Consider the following 17758-nt stretch of genomic DNA (forward strand, 5'->3'; position numbering starts at 1 on the left):
GTTATGTAGTGGAGAAGGATAAAAACATTTATGGGCTTCCTTCATTCTCATTTCTGCTTTCTCAAGCAGGAAATGGAAATTCATTTGAAAAGCCCTAGGGAACTCGGAGCTTTTTAATAGTGGGAAAGAGCAGTTTCTATCTGCGGCTGCACAGGAGCCCAGTGAGATCGGCTGCAGGATGAAGTGAAAGTTTCCAATCTCAAAGGCAGCAAGACCACTGGTAAGCCAGACCCACACTCAAATCCAGGTGTAGAAGGCAGGACTCTGTCTCAAAATCCCAGCAGGAAACATGTTTTAGATAAACCGCCCCAGCCGAAAGAACCACAGTGGGGAGAAGACAGGCTCTCTAAAGACTTGAAGCTAGAAAACTTCAGAGGGACAAAGGAGATATCCAACAAGTTAATAGTCATGCAGGGAAGACAAGCCTTTCTCTCTGGGAATGAGGTGCTGGCAGAACAAGTAGGGAGAGGGCGGGAATGCGGGCAGGATGGAGGAAATGGAGTACAAACTGCGGTCAGAGTAGACAAGCCCCGACCTCCGCTAGAAAACCCAAGACAAGACCAGAAGGGAAGGGAGATCACGCAGACAGGGAGAATTCCACCAAGTGTGACGGCACTCTGTCTGAAATGACTTCTCCTTCGGGCTCCCACAAAGTGGAGGAACACAGCCGGGTTGTGCACCGAATGCACTCAGCAGCCCCAAGGCAGAAGGTTCATCACCAACACAACAACTAACATCCATCTTTTACAAAGTATTTTCCTGTTTATCATTTGATCCCAGACTAGCTCTACTAAGTGAAATTCTCCTATTTTACAGATGAATAGAGAAGAGATTAAATCAATTGCTTAGAGGCACAAACCCAGTAAATGGTGAAGATTGCTAGAGCTTAATTCTTTTGAAACCCATTACTTTGCACTGCTCACTGCACCGTCTTCAGAAACCATTTTATTCACCATGTGGTTTCCAAGTTTGTTTTTTCCCTTTATAATTTTCCTGCTTGGTTTCAGGAAGTTCTTTTTTATTGTTTGTTTCTTGGTTTTTTTTTTTTAATTTAAGCAATTTTATTTTTTAATTATTTATTTTTTAATTTTATTTTTTATTAAAGTATAGTTGATTTACAATGTTAGTTTCAGGTATACAGCAAAGCAATTCAGTTATACAGACATACATGTATTTTTTTCTTTTCAGAATCTTTTCCATTATATGTTATTACAAGAAATTGAACATAGTTCCCTGTGCTATACAGGAGGTCCTTGTTTGTTTCTTGTTTTTAATGCAGATAAGCCTTGGTTGAACACAGAAGAAAAAGATCAAGGAAAATATATGTCAAATCGTGGAACAGTATAGCTAAAGAAATTAGTTTCCCTGGGGTGTCAAGCATGGTGTCCCCAATAGTCCCACCTACAGACCAGAGTAACCCAATTTCCCCATCACTACCTTAACCCTTGGACCACTAGAGTCGGGGATTATGATGTGGTAACATTTCCATCGGGGACTTATAGTAACTTCATCCAAAATGTCTTCATCCTCCCAATGGATAGTTTAATCTTGTATTATTCTAGTAGAATGAAGGATTATAGTCAAGAAGAGACTGTGAAAAGTTGTAGAAAAATGTAACTCAAAGGAATATTCTCTGCCAGGATTTGGAACTTGCCTGTTTAGATAGTAAGACTTTGCCAAGAACTTTCCAGTTAATACTAAGCTTTCAACACTGATTAGAAAGTAAAATGGACTATCTCAAACTAGAGGAATTTTTTTTTTCAGTTCTGTGATTCTGCTTTCAGACATTTTTCCAGAGCTGAGAATAGAACATATCTATAAGGCTCGCAGTCCAATGAACTAAACAATGTAGCTTCTTCATTTTTAAAATGGTCTGTTTTGAAATGAATAAATCTTAACACCTCATTAAGCTAAGAAAAGAAACAAAAGGAAAGAAATAGTCTCTTTGGCCAGGAAAAAACTGAGATAGGTTTGAAGATACAGAAGCTGAAGTTACTTGGAAGGCTGCCAGAGTAAACTGAATCAATTGATTCAATTTTTTTGATTCAATTTTTTTAATCAAACAAAACCCACCACAAATCTTTTTCCTTTTTATCTGACCGAGAGTCTGTGTTTTGAAGTTATACAGACAAAATGCCTATCAAACCCAATGACATATAAAAGATTCACAGGGGATGTTGGTATTTCATAAGATAGAGATTTAAGAATCTAGTGTGTAAGTCTGTAAGACTGGGCTCTCAAACAAGTGTGTGTGCACAGACACACACACGTACGCACATATAGACATACGCACACCTTTTCTCCAGAAGGCACAAAGGTACTCATTTCAACCATTGGGGAAAGCCCCTGCAAAACATATAAAGTATCTCTTATATCATCCATTAAAGTGTGTATTTTTAGAGCTACTGACCTTTATGTGGACTAAACAATAAAGCTGTTCACAAACCTGGCACAGAGCAGCTTTTCCAAACTGAAACAATGAACCGCTGTCCCTAATGAACCCGTCACACTAAACAATTAAAATGGCATCTAGCAAAAAATTTATAAAGCCATTGTAATATGACAACATCAGGATTATTGGTCCTGTCTCAAGAAAAAAAATCATTTTTTTTGCTTTGGCATTTATGTAAAAAAACAAAAACAAAATAAATAAATGATTTATTTATTTATCAGAGGAATGGACTGAATAAATTAAAGGCAATCGAAAGAAACTCAGTGCTACCCAGCTCCCCGAGCTGCTGCCAAGCTACCCTGGGCACTGGTGGCCACAAACAGGTTCTAGTAACACAGTCTTAGTAACAAACAGTCCCTGTGTGGATCCAACAGACCTGAATTCAAGTCTTAGTTCCTCAGTTACTAGTTGCATGAGCACGGGTAAATTACTTAAACTCTAAGCTTCCAGTCTCTTTTGTAATATAAATATTATAATGCTAGTCGCCTAAGAGAAGTTAGGCTGTATGCAGTTATAAATGAAATTATATGTAAAGAGTTTAGTACAGTGCCCAGTATAGAGCAGATACCCCCAAAAGTTAGTCAATATTATCATCAAGAAATCTCATAGTTACAGTTGAGACAGGAGGGAAGGGGGCAGGGCACAACCATTAAAAGAATGATGCAACTAGGCCCAAGATGACAGATTTCACTTCCAGTAGACCTTGAGCCTCATGGCACACCCACTGGTGCCACGACAGTTCCAAGGCAGACCATAAAGGACAAAAAGTGGTCAGTGACCCAATTCCTGGAAGTCCTTGCCCCTTCCCTAACACAGTTGGAATAATCTTCCCACTTGTTAGCATATGAAATTACCGAGCTCATAAAAACTAACCATTCCCCCACCTCGTGGTGGTTCTCCCTTCTGAGTGAGATGGACCGCCCTCTGTCTATGGAGTGTGTATCTCCCTGAATAAACTTGCTTTCACTTTACCATGCCTTGAATTCTTTCCTTCAGGAGACAAGAACTTATACTCTAGTAAGAGTGACCACATAATTTCTTATCTAATCAAAGGCACTTTTGAGGTTGAAAGGGAGTTCTATTAGCAATATGGTGGCAGGGATGGAAGGTCAATCTAATCATTGTCTGTGAAGCATAATACACTGGGGACCAAGAACAAGGTTTTAGTGATAAGCAAAATGAAATACAAATCGTATTAGCAAACAAGGATGCCAAGCTACCCTTGAATGGAAATATTAGCAATGAGGAAGAGCTCAAGTTAATTGAAAATTTCTAGTTTTGAAATCAATTAGTTGATATGATCACACCAGAAACAACTGTTAACGTCAAAATTGTTTCAGCATTCTAAATTTAAACATGTCAAGCTCATTTGCATCACTTTACACAAGACCTTGAAATTAAGAGTTTTAAAAATCTACATTTATCATAAAACATCCTTAACCATTTCTTAGATATATATACACTTTCCCATGTGGTGTTTTCAGTATAGCTTTTAGCTAGAAATTCAACTAATTTTAAAATTATGTAAGAAATAGCACAGTAGTTATCTAAATCATCAAACCAGGAAGGCAGTAACCGGGACAGTGCGTCAGAATATTCCAGTCACTAAAGGGGATCAGCCTTCCTCTCTGACATCCATAACTCAAGCATTGTGTCTCCAGCAAATTAACCAATCCTGAAAATTGTAAACATGCAATCAATGAACACTTATTTAAAATCATCTTGTTAACTTTGATAACTCTATGGAGATCTTGTGAATGTGTATATAGATAATTTCATCAATCCTCTTTGCAAAGATAAGGTAAGTTACTAACTGACAAATGAATCAGTAGTAAGATTAAAAGGGCATTTTGGGGAATATATCTGGAGGGAACTCTAATTAGAAAAGATATATGTACCCCAATGATCATAGCAGCACTATTTACAATAGCCAAGACATGGAAAAAACCTAAATGTCCATTGACAGATGACTTGATAAGTTGTGGTATACATATATACCCACAATGGAATAATACTCATCCATAAAAAATAAAATAATGCCAAATAAAATAATAAAATAAAAACAATTACAGCAACATGGATGGACCTGAGATCATCATTCTAAATGAAGTGAGCCACAAATAGAAATAAAAATACCATATGATTTCACTTATATCTGTAATCTAAAAACAAAAAAAAGGGACACAAATGAACTTATTTACAAAACAGACTCACAGACATAGTAAACAAACTTATAGTTACCAGGCAGGGAAGGGGATAGGAAGGGATAAATTGGGTGTTCGAGAGTTGCAGATACTACATACTGAACATAAAATAGATGAACAATGAGTTTATACTGTATAGCACTGGGAACTCTATGCAATATCTTACAGTAACCTATAATGAAAAAGAATAAGAAAACGAATATATATATATGTATACGTATGACTGAAACATTATGCTGTACACCAGACATTGACACAACATTGTAAACTGACTATACTTCAATTAAAGGGGGGAGCTTATGGATAGAATTTTAAATTTTTTCCTTTTTTCTGAAAGAAAGGGCAAAAGCCAAAAATGCCTGTTTGTTTTCTTGTATTTTCATCAAGAAACATAGAAAAGAATAATAAGAATTTACCAAAAAATGGTAATATATGTATGAATATGGTGACTTCTAAAACTATTTCTGTGATTATTTGTGAAAACATGAAAATTATAGCTAGCTTATGGATGTGAGAACAATCTGGCTGAAACATCTGCCTCCTTGCTGACTGCCAGGATGGGTCTCTGTGATGTGGCTGCTGGACCAGCACTCCTTCCTCCATCATCTCAACCTCCGTCTCCCTGAAACCTGCCTGCTCTGTGACCTTGCTGCCCAGATTCACATCTACTTGGATAGTTTGAATCCTACAAAAAAAAAAAGTTACAATAATTTAGAAGCTCTGGCTTGTAAGAGACCTTCAAAATCTTTACACAGATCCAAAGGCTCTCCCTAACCTCTCTACTACCCTGGATGGAGCCTAAGCAGAAATTGAATTCTTCGCAATGGAGCTAACACATAGGGTTAGGCAGGGAGTTCACTGCACAAGGAGGTCTGGCAGTGGAGAGAGATGGGGCTGAAATCTCAACTGTGCTCTGCTTGCTAAGCCACATGCCGTGGTGTGGGGTTGCATCTGTCTGTTTCTAATTCACACAGTGTCCGGGGGGCTAGTGTGAACCCTGAGTCACGTTTGGCCTACAGGTAAGAGACTGGCCCTTCTGCATTCTCTGATATTCTTCCCCTCACAGTGAGGCAGGAAACAGTACAATATACACTCTCAGGAAATCATTTTAAAGGACAACACTCTCGACACTACAGTTGGGTAGGCAGATAACGTTTCCAGTGTTACCAATGAGCCCAGTTTGGTCTAGATTACCACAAGTGTGCTTTCTTTCCTGAATTTCTCTCTCTTCTGTCTCTGTTTTCTTCTCTGTCTCATTTCTCTCTTCCCTCTCTTCCTCACTGGATATTTCTCATTCAACTCTTCCCATCCCCCGAACTCATCCCTAAGACCTTGAAGTAAACAAGATTCTTTCTGCCCGAGTTTTTGATACAATGCTCAAATTTGGCTTGAAACAGTTCTCTTTGAAGCCATCTGCCACCCAAGCTGTTTGCATCCTTCCCTGAATTCCCATTTCTAAAACATAGGAGGAATCAAGGAAGCTTCATCTGTATTCACCCCTCTGACTCCAGGCTGCCCCCTGTTTCTTATCACCAGCTCCGGTTCCCTTGGCTCCTTCCTGAGGCATCTTCTTTCTTTCATTACATCTCTGTCAGGAGTCATCCAGGCTCAAGGCCATGGTCCCTCTGTTATTCCACCAACAAACTGTCAACTTTCTGCTCTTTTCATAAATAGCATCCCCCACATCCATAGTTGTATCAATATACACGTGTTTTCTTTTTTTTTTTTTAAGATATATTAAGCAAAAAAAGTACAATGACAATATATGTCCTATTCAACTGGAAAGAGAGATACATAGAGTCAGGATACTGACACAGTTATTAAACTTTTGGTTGTATAGCATCTGATAGAAAAAAAAATTAAGGATAATGACATCTACATATAGAGCCAAATTAAAAATAAAAGGGGCTCCAACTGAAGAATGTTTCTCAAACTGGCCCATGGTTGGAGTCCATTATCATATGTCAGGGTTAGTAGAAAACTTGTAATTATATGCAAAAAATTTTTTGTTAACCTTCCTGGGGAGAAATTACACAGATTTCATCAACTTCTCAGGGGGAATCTTTGACCCAGATAAGCTTAAAAATTGAAGAAGAGTCAGTGACTGAAATATCAAAAGAAACTCACTGTAAGTAATTGATAAAAGTCATCTAATATTTAGCCTTTTTAAGTGCAAATATTAAATTCTATGTGTAAATATTAAAATGATCTCATCATTGCTGGGAGTATATTATGGGATCAGGTAAGTTTTTCCAGACCACTTAAATCGCTTCATACACGATCCAGAAAATGTGAAGCTATTCTTTAAAGTAGCATTTCCTAAATGTTTCTCTGATGATGTGAATCACTTGGGATGCTGATATTCTAAAAAGAAAGAGTCCTGGCTCCCACTCCACAAATACCGAATGAGAAATTTTTTTTACTACTTTTTGTTTAAGATTTTATTTTTTTAGAGCAGTGTTAGTGTTAGGTTCACAGCAAACTTAAGAGAAAAGCACAAAGATCCCCCATATACCCGCCCTGCACCACACATGCATAGATAGCCATTATTAACATCCCCCACCAGAGTGGTCCCTTCGTTACTATTACTAAAACCACATTGATGATTATCACCCAAAGTCCATAGTTTATATTAAGATTCACTCTTGGTGTTGTACATTCTACGGGTCTGGACAAATGTATAATGACATGTATCTATCATTATAGTATCAAACAGAGTAGTTTCACTGCCCACTAAAACCTCTGTGGTCCACCTATTCACCCTTTGCCCCTAGAAACAAGTGTCACTGATGAGTCTTACCAGTAGGAAGCATTTTATGAAAAATTTCCCCAAGTTGCTATTAATTAATACCCTTGTTCATCACACAAAAAATGAATGGACTAACAAAAGGAAAGCCAGAAACCCATGCCCTAATTTTTAAGAAAGTATCATCTCTTAAAATTAGAGTCCGTTTCTTGCAAAATTTTGAATACAAAGAAATGATTAATAAACTATACTTTAAAAACATTTTGGCCTTTATAGCAATGCAACAAGTATTAAAATTAATTTTGTAATACATCTGTAGCCAGGTAGGTACAAAGATTTTTCTATTCAAACAATTTTTTCAAACCAGGTACAATACACCTACTGAAAATATTTGGAGAGCTTCACGCATGTGAGTCTAGGAATCTGATGAATTATTATGCCTAAAGTATTAAGAAATTATTCAAGGAATCTTAGCATAAAAAGCAATATGTTAAAAGCAGCAGCAGGGGGGTCAAGTATTCTCTCTCAGACACATGATTCCATTAAACTAATAGCTTTTTCACAAAAGGAATGATTTTCTAATGTATTAAAAATCACCCCAGGGAGATTATTTAGAATGGTCATTCTAATGGGCTAGCCCAGCTAGCTTACTCCACAGCATCAACTTTAATAAAAACATACTGGGAGGAAATTTCTTTTTAATTTTAAGTATTTAATTTTTTAATTAATGTAATCAATTCAATCCCACAAATATTTGTTTAGTATCTACTATAAGCCTGGCTCTAGGCTAGCTTCTAAGGATAAAGTAAGCAATGAGTAAGGCACAATTCCTCCCCTTAAGAAGCCATCCTGTTTTAAATTTTTAAAAATATTTTCCCCTGATTTTAAAAATTTGGGGTAAATTAAATCAAGGGTTGTCAAACTTTCTATAAGAAGTCAGATAATAAATATTCTGTTTTGTGAATCATACAGTCTCTGTTATAACTATTCAATTCCACTGTGTAGCATGAAAGTCACCACAGACAATATTTAATGTAAAAAGCATGGTTACAATATAACTTTATTTACACAGTCAGATTTGGTTCTTAGGCTACAGTTTGCCAACCACTGGACTAAATAATTTGTGAATGCTTATTTAACTTTTTAAATGTTCATTTGAAAAGTTTCTCATATCTGCTTTACTAAAAATGATTGATAGGACCAGGAATACCAGGAATAATTAAAAGTAGGTATACTAAGGAAATAGGGAATTAAAGAATTACAGGGAAAAAATAGGCTGAAAGAAATTAAGGAAGTTGTTAGAGGAAGAAAGGCAGCATCACCCAAACAGAAAGTGGTTTATCAAGAGCGGTCAAGCTCTATAGAGCAACTCTGAAAACTTTAAAACCTTTGTGCAACAATAGCAGTAATAACAATATACTGTAGAATAATTTACTTCCATGCAAAATCACCTTTATAGCTCTAACTTGCTTTAAAAAGCAGATGTGTCTAAGAATTGAACATAAAATCAAAATGTAATGTAAAAACATTTTTTTAATGAAAAATACAAATAAGCATAAAGAAAAAAATTATCGCCTCAAATACTACCAACCCAGAGACACTGCTTTTTCACTGAATAATTTTCAAATGTGTGAAAATAGCTGACTCTTCCAAGGGTCCTGCAGCTTGAAGGATCAGAGCTACATCCATTCATTCACGTTCTAAGTTCACATTTTCGATGGCTGCAGTGATCAGAGCCCAAGAGTCTGCCACCGCAGGGACAGCGTGTGCCAGGCACTATGTGAGGAGCTTTCTGGAGACCATCTCACTGAATCCACCCCAGGAGGCAGGTACTATTATTCTGTCCATGTTAGAGATGAGGAATCTGAGGCACAGACAGGGAAAATAATTAATGGGTGCTCAAGCAGCCAATCAGTGGTAGAATCAAAGTAAGAACCCAGGAATTCTGTCTCCATCATCTGCGCTCTGAACCTTCAGTGCTTCCCCTAAGAAAAATAAGTGTGTGAACACCCGATCAGGTTACTCTGCCATCAGTATTCTGACACTACTTGCTTTCACTGTGGTAAATGTAAATATAAAAAAAAAAAATGAATGTTTCTACCACTTATGAAGAAATAATGGAAACAATGCCACAATTTTCAATGGTTTGGTGAATAAGTCCTTTTATTACCTTTCGGTAATGAATTTGTTAGTGAAAGACTTTGGTTTCTGAGGGCTACAATTTAACCACTCAGGCATTAGAACAGTCAGTGGTTCTGAACTTTGAGGGGGACTCAAAGCTGTTGCAAATATGACAAAAGCCACAGAAACTTTCCCCAAAGGAATGCACACAAGTATGGTGTGATGGCCCTGGAAGTACCCTTCTCTAATCGCCATCCAGAGAACTCCTGCTAGGAGCAGAGTTGATGGACAGCCCCAGCTACTGCACCCTTGGATCTAGGCCAGTGTTCACAGCAAAACCTCACTTCCCCTGGGGCTGCTTCGAACCGGTAACTGAGCATGGCAGGGATACTAGTGCCAGTGCTTTTCTGCCCGACACAGAATGCTTCCAATGAGCAACTTGTCCTGGGGACTCCCCACCAGCCGGGCTGAGCCTTTCTTGGAACTGCTCTGCATTCTGAGACTTTCTACCCAATCCTTCTTTCCCTTTCTCCCTTCACAGATGTCAGTCTTGCATTGTGGACTCATTGCTGTTTACTCCTGCTCCCTCTCTTTTATTTTCCACGGGGATTTCTCCATAAATTGAGCTTATCTAATCCTGTCTGGATGTCTGTTTCTTGACCCAAAAAGATATTCACAAGTATGTACAATGCTGTGCACCTTTCAGAGGGTTGGCAGAACCTCAAAGTCCATTTGCGGATCCCTTAGGATGTAAGAACACCAGGTTAAGAACCTAAGCAGATGGTACAATGAAAGTGAAATGAAAGATACTAAGCCAACATCTTTATAATTCTGCTTTAATAGTTATAAGAATTTGGTCAATGATTTAAAAAACATGTATAATCCAAATCTAAATCAATTAACTACATCTAAACACTGGTATATATTATTGGTAACAATGAATCATAGTTACTTATTTTTCTTAAAAAATCTAATGGAAAATAGGAGAGCCATAGAAATGCCATAAATTTAAAAAAATTTTTAATGTTTTCTTAAAAACTGTTTTCTGGAAAGAGCATTAGACCATGCAATACTGAAACCTGAGCTCAAATCCAACCCTTGTCCAAGCTTGCTGAGTTACCTCCTACAAGTCACTCAACTTTTCTGAGCTAAAATTCCCTTATCTGTAAAATGAAGGGGTTGAACTAGGTAATTTTCAAGGAACTTTTAAATTCTTAAAATTTCATGATAATATATGTTTCTCTCTGTGGTGCTAGGGAAATAAAGCTATTTCTAAAGCAAATATAGTAATATCACTAATGTTTTTTCAGAGGAAACTGATCATAACTTTAAGTATATTTAAAATCCTCAAGATCTGACCCTTGCCTCCTTTTCTGGACATACACACTATGTTCTAGCAACATCTTCTTTCTGTTCCTGGTACCTCCCAAGGTCATTCCTGCCTCTAGCTCTGTTGCATCTGTCTGGAAAGTAGTTCTTAGAGCTTTTCAAATGGCTGGCTCCTTCTCATAGTCCAGGTCCTGGCTGAGACCTCACCTCCACCGAAAGACCTAATGTTCATTCTGTCCAAATTACTACCCCCTCCAACATTCCCCAACCCTCTATCAGGATATCCTGTATATCTTCTCATCAGCAGTTATTACTGTTTCATTGTTTGGTTGTCCATTCCTCCCCACTAGAATAGAATCTCTATGGGGCAAACATTTCATCTGTCTCGTGTATCACTGTCTCCCTAGAATGATGCCTGGCATGGAGGAAGCATTTAATAAATGCTTGTGACGTGAAAAAAGGAGTTAGCAAATGAATAGATGTACCCTATGAGAAAACATAACATCTTAACTTTTAGACGAGTGAAAGGAGCTATAAAAATTTTTCCTATTCAATTTTTTTCAGGGTTCCATAGAACCAGACTATAAACTTGTATTGTTTTTCACAATTAAAGAACATAATAACCCAAATGTAAGCCACAAGTAGCATTAGTTTTAGCTTTGGGCTGGGTTTTTCTGGGGAAGGTCAATAGAATTGTATGGTGATCAATACCAAGATCATGTTCTAACTCATTGAGCAAAAAGGCTTAAATCATTTAGCTTTTAATATTTGGAAACAAGCAAGTATCAAAATAATTCTATTGATTCTCAAAGAATTGAAAGTCACAAGGCCTAATAATAAAGTCATGAAATAGCTCTAAGAAAATTTAATTACTGTAGAAAGGTTACATTAAGAATGAGTCATAGACATTTAAAGAAACCATTTTTTCCCTTCACTTAATTTGATGCCATAAAGTCCAAGGAACAGACAGATTTGAAGTGAACTCTCAGTTTTCCATGGTAGAATCAGGATTGTAGTAGAAAGGGTAAAGTTTCTGGAACTTCATAAATCCTGGCTCTGGTACTTACTAACTATGGCTTTGGGTAATTCATGTAATTTCTGTGGGCCTCAATTTTTAATCTGTAACATAGGATTAGTAATACATGTTAGTTTTGACTTATGTAAATATTCATGAAACCATCACTGCACACAATCAAAACACTGAACATAAACATGACCCCTAAAACTTTTCTCATGTACTTTTTTTTTAAGGGTACAGTTAATATTTTATTGTCACTTATCAGATGGCAGTCAGGTATATAGTTTTCATACTTGATCTTTCCTTTTCGTAAATAATAATTTTTAAAAAACTACAAGTTTTAAATAGCCAATGGCTGGTCATGTCTTCAGAAAACATGATCAGATTAATTCATTAATGGTGGCTTCACGTTTTTCCTTATTAGCTCCAGAAAATTCATCCACCTTTTGCCCCTTTTTAAAAAACTGGAAGGCTGGCATGCATATGACTTCACACTCTGAAGTAACGTCCTGATAGTCATAGACATCTCCTTTAAGGAACACCACTGTGGAATAGTTTTCAGAGAGAGAATGAAAGAAAGGCTTGATCATTTTGCAAAGCCCACACCATGTAGCTGAGAAGTCGACTACTACCAGTTTATCTCCTGCACTGTTCAAGGATTCCTGAAAAGCATACTTGCTCCTGACCTGCTTCACCATTTTGGCTGCTGGGGTCTGACGAAACGACGGAAGCGGATCTGAGGCGCTTCACAGAGCTCTCTCTCACGTACTTTTTCATCACTCCCTTCTGTCTCTGCACTTCTGATCTCCTTTCTGTCAACATAGATTAGTTTGCATTTTTCTAGCGATTTATGTAAATACAATCATATGGCATGTACTGTTTTGAATGTATCTCTTTCATTCAGGATAGTTATATTGGTTTTCATCTATGTAGATGTGTTTATCAATAATTCCTTCTTCGTTTCACTAGGTGGAACTCCATCGTACGTATATACATCTATCTGTTTATATATTCAACTGTTGATAAATTTTGGGGTTGTTAACACAAACAAGATACTTTTAGGTGACCTATGGGTCAAAGTAGAAATCACAAAGGAAATTAGGAAATATTTTGAACTGAAATGAAATGAATGAAATGAAAATGAAAATACATCACAATTTGTGGGATACAGTTCAAGCAGTGCTTTCACAGGAAAAGCGATAGCATGAACTTCTCATATTCAGGAAACAGAAAAAAAGAGAGGAGTCAACTATATAACCATATAAATAAAATCAACTGTATAAACTTTTACTTTAACAAGCTAGAAAACAAAAGAGCAAATTAAACCTGGAGCAAGTATAGAAAAAATTTAAAAATAAGAGAAGAAATTAATGAATAGAACAGGAGTAGCAAATATGTTCCTTAAAAGGCCAGGGAGTAAATATGGTTTGCAGACCACAGGGCCTCTGTGGCAACTACTCAGCTTTGACAATTCCAAATCAGCATTGTTCTGGTATCTTCACACGTATAAATAAGGAGAGAAAAATAAAATGCAGCGTTTGGAAAGGAGAACTAACACTGTATTTATTCAAAGACAGCAAACTGTGTGTGCCCATAAAAAATACTAACGGATCTCTAAAAATTTTTTTAAAGTTACTGAAAATAATATGAGAGTTTAGCAGAGTCACAGGATACCAGGACAATACATAATATTCTATTGTATTTCTACCTGCTGGCAATGAACATTTGGAAAAAGAAATAAGAAATACCTCATTTACAATAGCATGAAAACTATGAAATCCTTAGGGATCATAACAATATACATTCAAGATCTCTACGTTAAAAACTACAAAATATCCAATCAACTTCCCAATTTTTTTTTTAACAAAAATTGACAAGCTGGTTTTAAAATTTATCCAGAAAGGCAAAAGGCTTATAATAGCCAAAATACTTTTTTTTCTCATCAGCGTTTTCTTTTTTCTCTTTAATTGAAGTATAGTCAGTTTACAATGTTGTGTCCCAAAATACTTTTGAAAAAGAATAACAGAGTTAAAGAACTTACACTATCTCATTTCAAGACTTACTATAAAAGGTGTAGTTATCAAGACAATATAGTATTATGTAAGGATAGACATATAATCAAAGAAACAGAACAGAGTCTAGAAATAGAATGCACAAATATGGTCAATTGTTTAAACTGTAGTTAAATATACATAACATAAAATTTACCATTTTAGCCATGCTTAGGTGTATAGTTCAGTGGCATTAAGTAGATTCACATTGTGGCACAACTATCACCACTATCCGTCTTCATAACTTTTCCATCTTCCCAAACTGTAACACTGTACCCATTAAACACTAACTCCTCATTGTCCTCTGCTCCCAGCCTTTAGAAAACACCATTCTACTTCCCATTTCTTTAAATTTAACTATTCTAGGTACCTTATATAAGTGGAATTTGTTCTTTTGTGACTGATACATTTCACTTAGCATGTCTTTAAACTTAATCCATGTTGTAATATTTATCAGCATTTCCCTCCTTTTCAAGGCTGAATAATATTCCACTGTGTGTATATACCACATTTTGTTTATTCATTTATCAATGAACACTCGGGTTGCTCCTAACTTTGGCTATTATAAATAATGCTTCTGTGAAAATAGGTGTACAAATATGTTTGGCTCTCTGTTTTCAACTCTTTGGGGCATATACCCAGAAACAGAATTGCTGGATCATATATATGGTAATTCTATATTTAATTTTTTGAGAAAGTGACATACTGTTTTCCACAGCACCTGCACTATTTTATATTCCCACCAGTAGTGCATAAGGATTCCAACTTCTCCACATCCTTGTCAACACTTGCTACTTTCTGATGTGTTTGTTTTTTGCTTTGTTTTGTTGTGTTTTTAATAATAGCTATTCTCATGGATGTGAAGTGATTTTTTTTTACTTTTTTAATTGAAGTATAGTCAGCTTACAATGTTGTCTCAATTGCTGGCGTACAGCACAATACTTCAGTCACTGTGTTTTTATGTTAGGTTGATTTTGACAACTGTATGCTGATATTCACAAATACACGCCGACAATTCAATGAGGAAAGGCTGGTCTTTTTAAGAAACGATGCTAGTTACCTATTGTAAATAAACAAATGTCAAAACTTATCTCATACCATACATAAAAATTAACATGACAAGTAAAATTATAAACCTTCTAGAAGAAAACACTGGAGAAAAATCTTCGTCAATCTGGAGTATGTAAAGATTTCTCAGATAAGACAGTAAAACACAAATTCTAAAAAAAAATTGACACAGTGAACTTTATCAAAATGAAAACTTTTGCTCTTCAAAAGACACTTTCAGAAACTTAAATGTAAACAAAACACTAGGAGAAAATATGTGATACATTTATCTGACAAAGAACTTATATCCAGAATACATAAAGAAGTTAGATGTCAATAGTGAGAAAACAACCCAATTTAAAAAGGCAAATTATTTGAACAGATGCTTTACAAAAGATATACACATATCCAATAAGCACATGAAAAAATGTTTAACATCTTTAGTTACCAGGGAAATTCTAATTTAAACCATACTAAAATACCACCACATACACATTAGAATGGCAAAAATTAAAATACAGTTGAACCTTGAACAACACAGGAGTTAGGGGCACCAACCCTCCGTGTGGTTGAAAATTCACGTGTAACTTAGAGCTGGCCCTGCAAGTTTTCCCATCTGCAGATTTAACCAACTGTAGATAGTATAGTACTGTAGTACATACTGTTGAAAAAAATCCATGTACAGGTGGTTCCTTTTAAAACCTGTGCTGTTCAATCGTCAACTGTATTGACAATACCAAGTATTGACAGGAATGTGGAGCAACTGGAACTTGATACATTGCTGTTGGAAGTGGAAAATGGTATAGCTACTTTGGAAAACTGGCATTTTCTTAAATAGCTAAACGTGAAACTATCAAAGGGCCCCAGCAACTTCAAGAGAAACAAAACATGCTTCTACAAAGACTTCTATACAAATGTTCATAGCAGCTTACTCAAAATAACCAAAAACTGAAATAATTCAAATGTCTATCAACAGATAGATGAATACACAAATTATAGTATATACATATAATAGAATACTATTCAACAGTAAAAGTGAACAAATGATACACACAATATGTCTGAATCTCCACTCTACTGAATGAAAGTAGTCAGACACAAAAGACTACATGTTGTATGATTTCATTCATGTGAAATAAATCTAAAATGACAAAAAGCAGATCAAGAGTTGCCTGGAAAGGGGCAGTGAGGGAAATTTCTGAAGTGATGGAAATGATTCTGTTCATGCTTACATGGGTGATTGATCTGTCAATACTCATCAAACTATTCTCTTAAAATAGGTATACATTTTATGTAAGTTATAATTCAATGAAGTTGCTTTTAAAATAACAGCTCATTTCCATCCTAATGTTCAATATTAAAAGATAGAGAAAATAGTAAATAGGAAAAAAGATAAACACTTATCAGGAAACTGGATAATTTGGAAATTAGAAATTCAATTCTAAGTCTCTCATGAATATGAAGCTTATAAGGGTGGACTCTAGAAGCAGAATACTGATCATAGCTTTCCTAACAGGTGTGAGATGATGGCTCATTGTGGTTTTGATTTGCATTTTCCTCATGATTAGTGATGTTGAGCATCTTTTCATGTACCTGTTGGCCATATGTATGTCTTCTTTGGAAAAATGTCGATTCCATTCATCTGCCCATTTTTTAATTGGACCATTGTTTCTTTGTTATTGAGTTACATATCAATTTCTTACATAATCATGCAATATGTGACTTTTTCTCTTACGTTAGTAATTGAAATAAAATATGCAGAAGATGTTTTATTAAAAAGCAAATTATTTGCTATGTAACATCCTATGGATTGGGAATTTTTATTCCCTCTTTTGTTGATACATTTCTTTTTGAGCTTCAAACACACTATTTATGATCTGCAAAAGTACATGTAGTAAGAAACCGTTTGTCAATATTGTTTAATATTATATTTTCTTTTCATCCTAGAAGAGTGTGAGGAAGAGTAAAATATTCATTGATTTATCCAGATTCAATATCTCCTACATTCACCAGGTATTTACAATATTATAATATTCTAAACACTATAGAATTTTGGCTTCTTAACAGTCAAAATCTTTTCTTGTGCTTTTAGTGTTTATGTGACATTTGTTATGCTTGCTCTATAGAACATTCGGTATAATGAGACTCCTAAATCAACCTAAATTAGCACGCCCTCCCCCTTTAAAAAAATCATAGGGTTAAATACTGAGGTGTAAAATATGCTTTGCACAGAAATTAGAACCTTGTTAGATTTGGCTGCCTTTTCCTTATTAAAAGAGTTGTTATATATTAAAAACCTGCTTTGATGAAGAATAGAAAAAAAAACCCATTATCAAAAACAAAGACTTGTTAAAGGTAGTATCAAAAATAAATAATTAGCTTTTATTCAATGAATGGCTAAATCTATTTTGTGGTTTGAAAGAGCTAAGCACAGATTGCTTCCCTTAGACTGTTAGCAAAGAAATGTTTTCATCAATTAACACTCTTTGCTAAGAACAGTTTTTTCCAGTGCTATTTCTCAAATACAGTATTACAATAAATAGGTGTACCCAAAGGACAATTCCTGGGCTTTTTTCTTTGATGTCTGAAGAGTACAATAATTATGGCATGCCTGTTCTGAATTATGGGAGAAAACAAAAAAATCACATTTCAAACAGATAATTTACTTGCCATAGGTAGCCATTCCTGCAAATTAAATGAGAGGTACATCACCCACAAATCATGCCAGTCCTCCTTTTCATCATGCTGTTGTCCAACATTTACATTCCAGGAGGATGGAAGCAGAGAATA

The 17758-nt window shown here is 35.7% G+C and overlaps 1 protein-coding gene across 10 annotated transcripts in view; it reads right to left on the reverse strand.

Moving 5' to 3' along the window:
- CCDC148 (coiled-coil domain containing 148) overlaps positions 1-17758 on the reverse strand; it is a 308196-nt gene that overhangs the window by 277490 nt on the left and 12948 nt on the right. For all 10 annotated transcript variants that reach the window (XR_004319878.1, XR_004319876.1, XR_004319877.1 and 7 more), the window contains exon 2: positions 12557-12682. Coding sequence is in view for 6 of the 10 variants with exons in the window: in XM_032479509.1 (XP_032335400.1) it covers positions 12557-12682 (126 nt within the window). In the remaining 4 variants the exon portion in view is untranslated. The remainder of the gene's footprint in view (positions 1-12556; positions 12683-17758) is intronic.

Source organism: Camelus ferus, chromosome 5 (genome assembly GCF_009834535.1).
Source record: "Camelus ferus isolate YT-003-E chromosome 5, BCGSAC_Cfer_1.0, whole genome shotgun sequence".
Taxonomy (NCBI): domain Eukaryota; kingdom Metazoa; phylum Chordata; class Mammalia; order Artiodactyla; family Camelidae; genus Camelus; species Camelus ferus.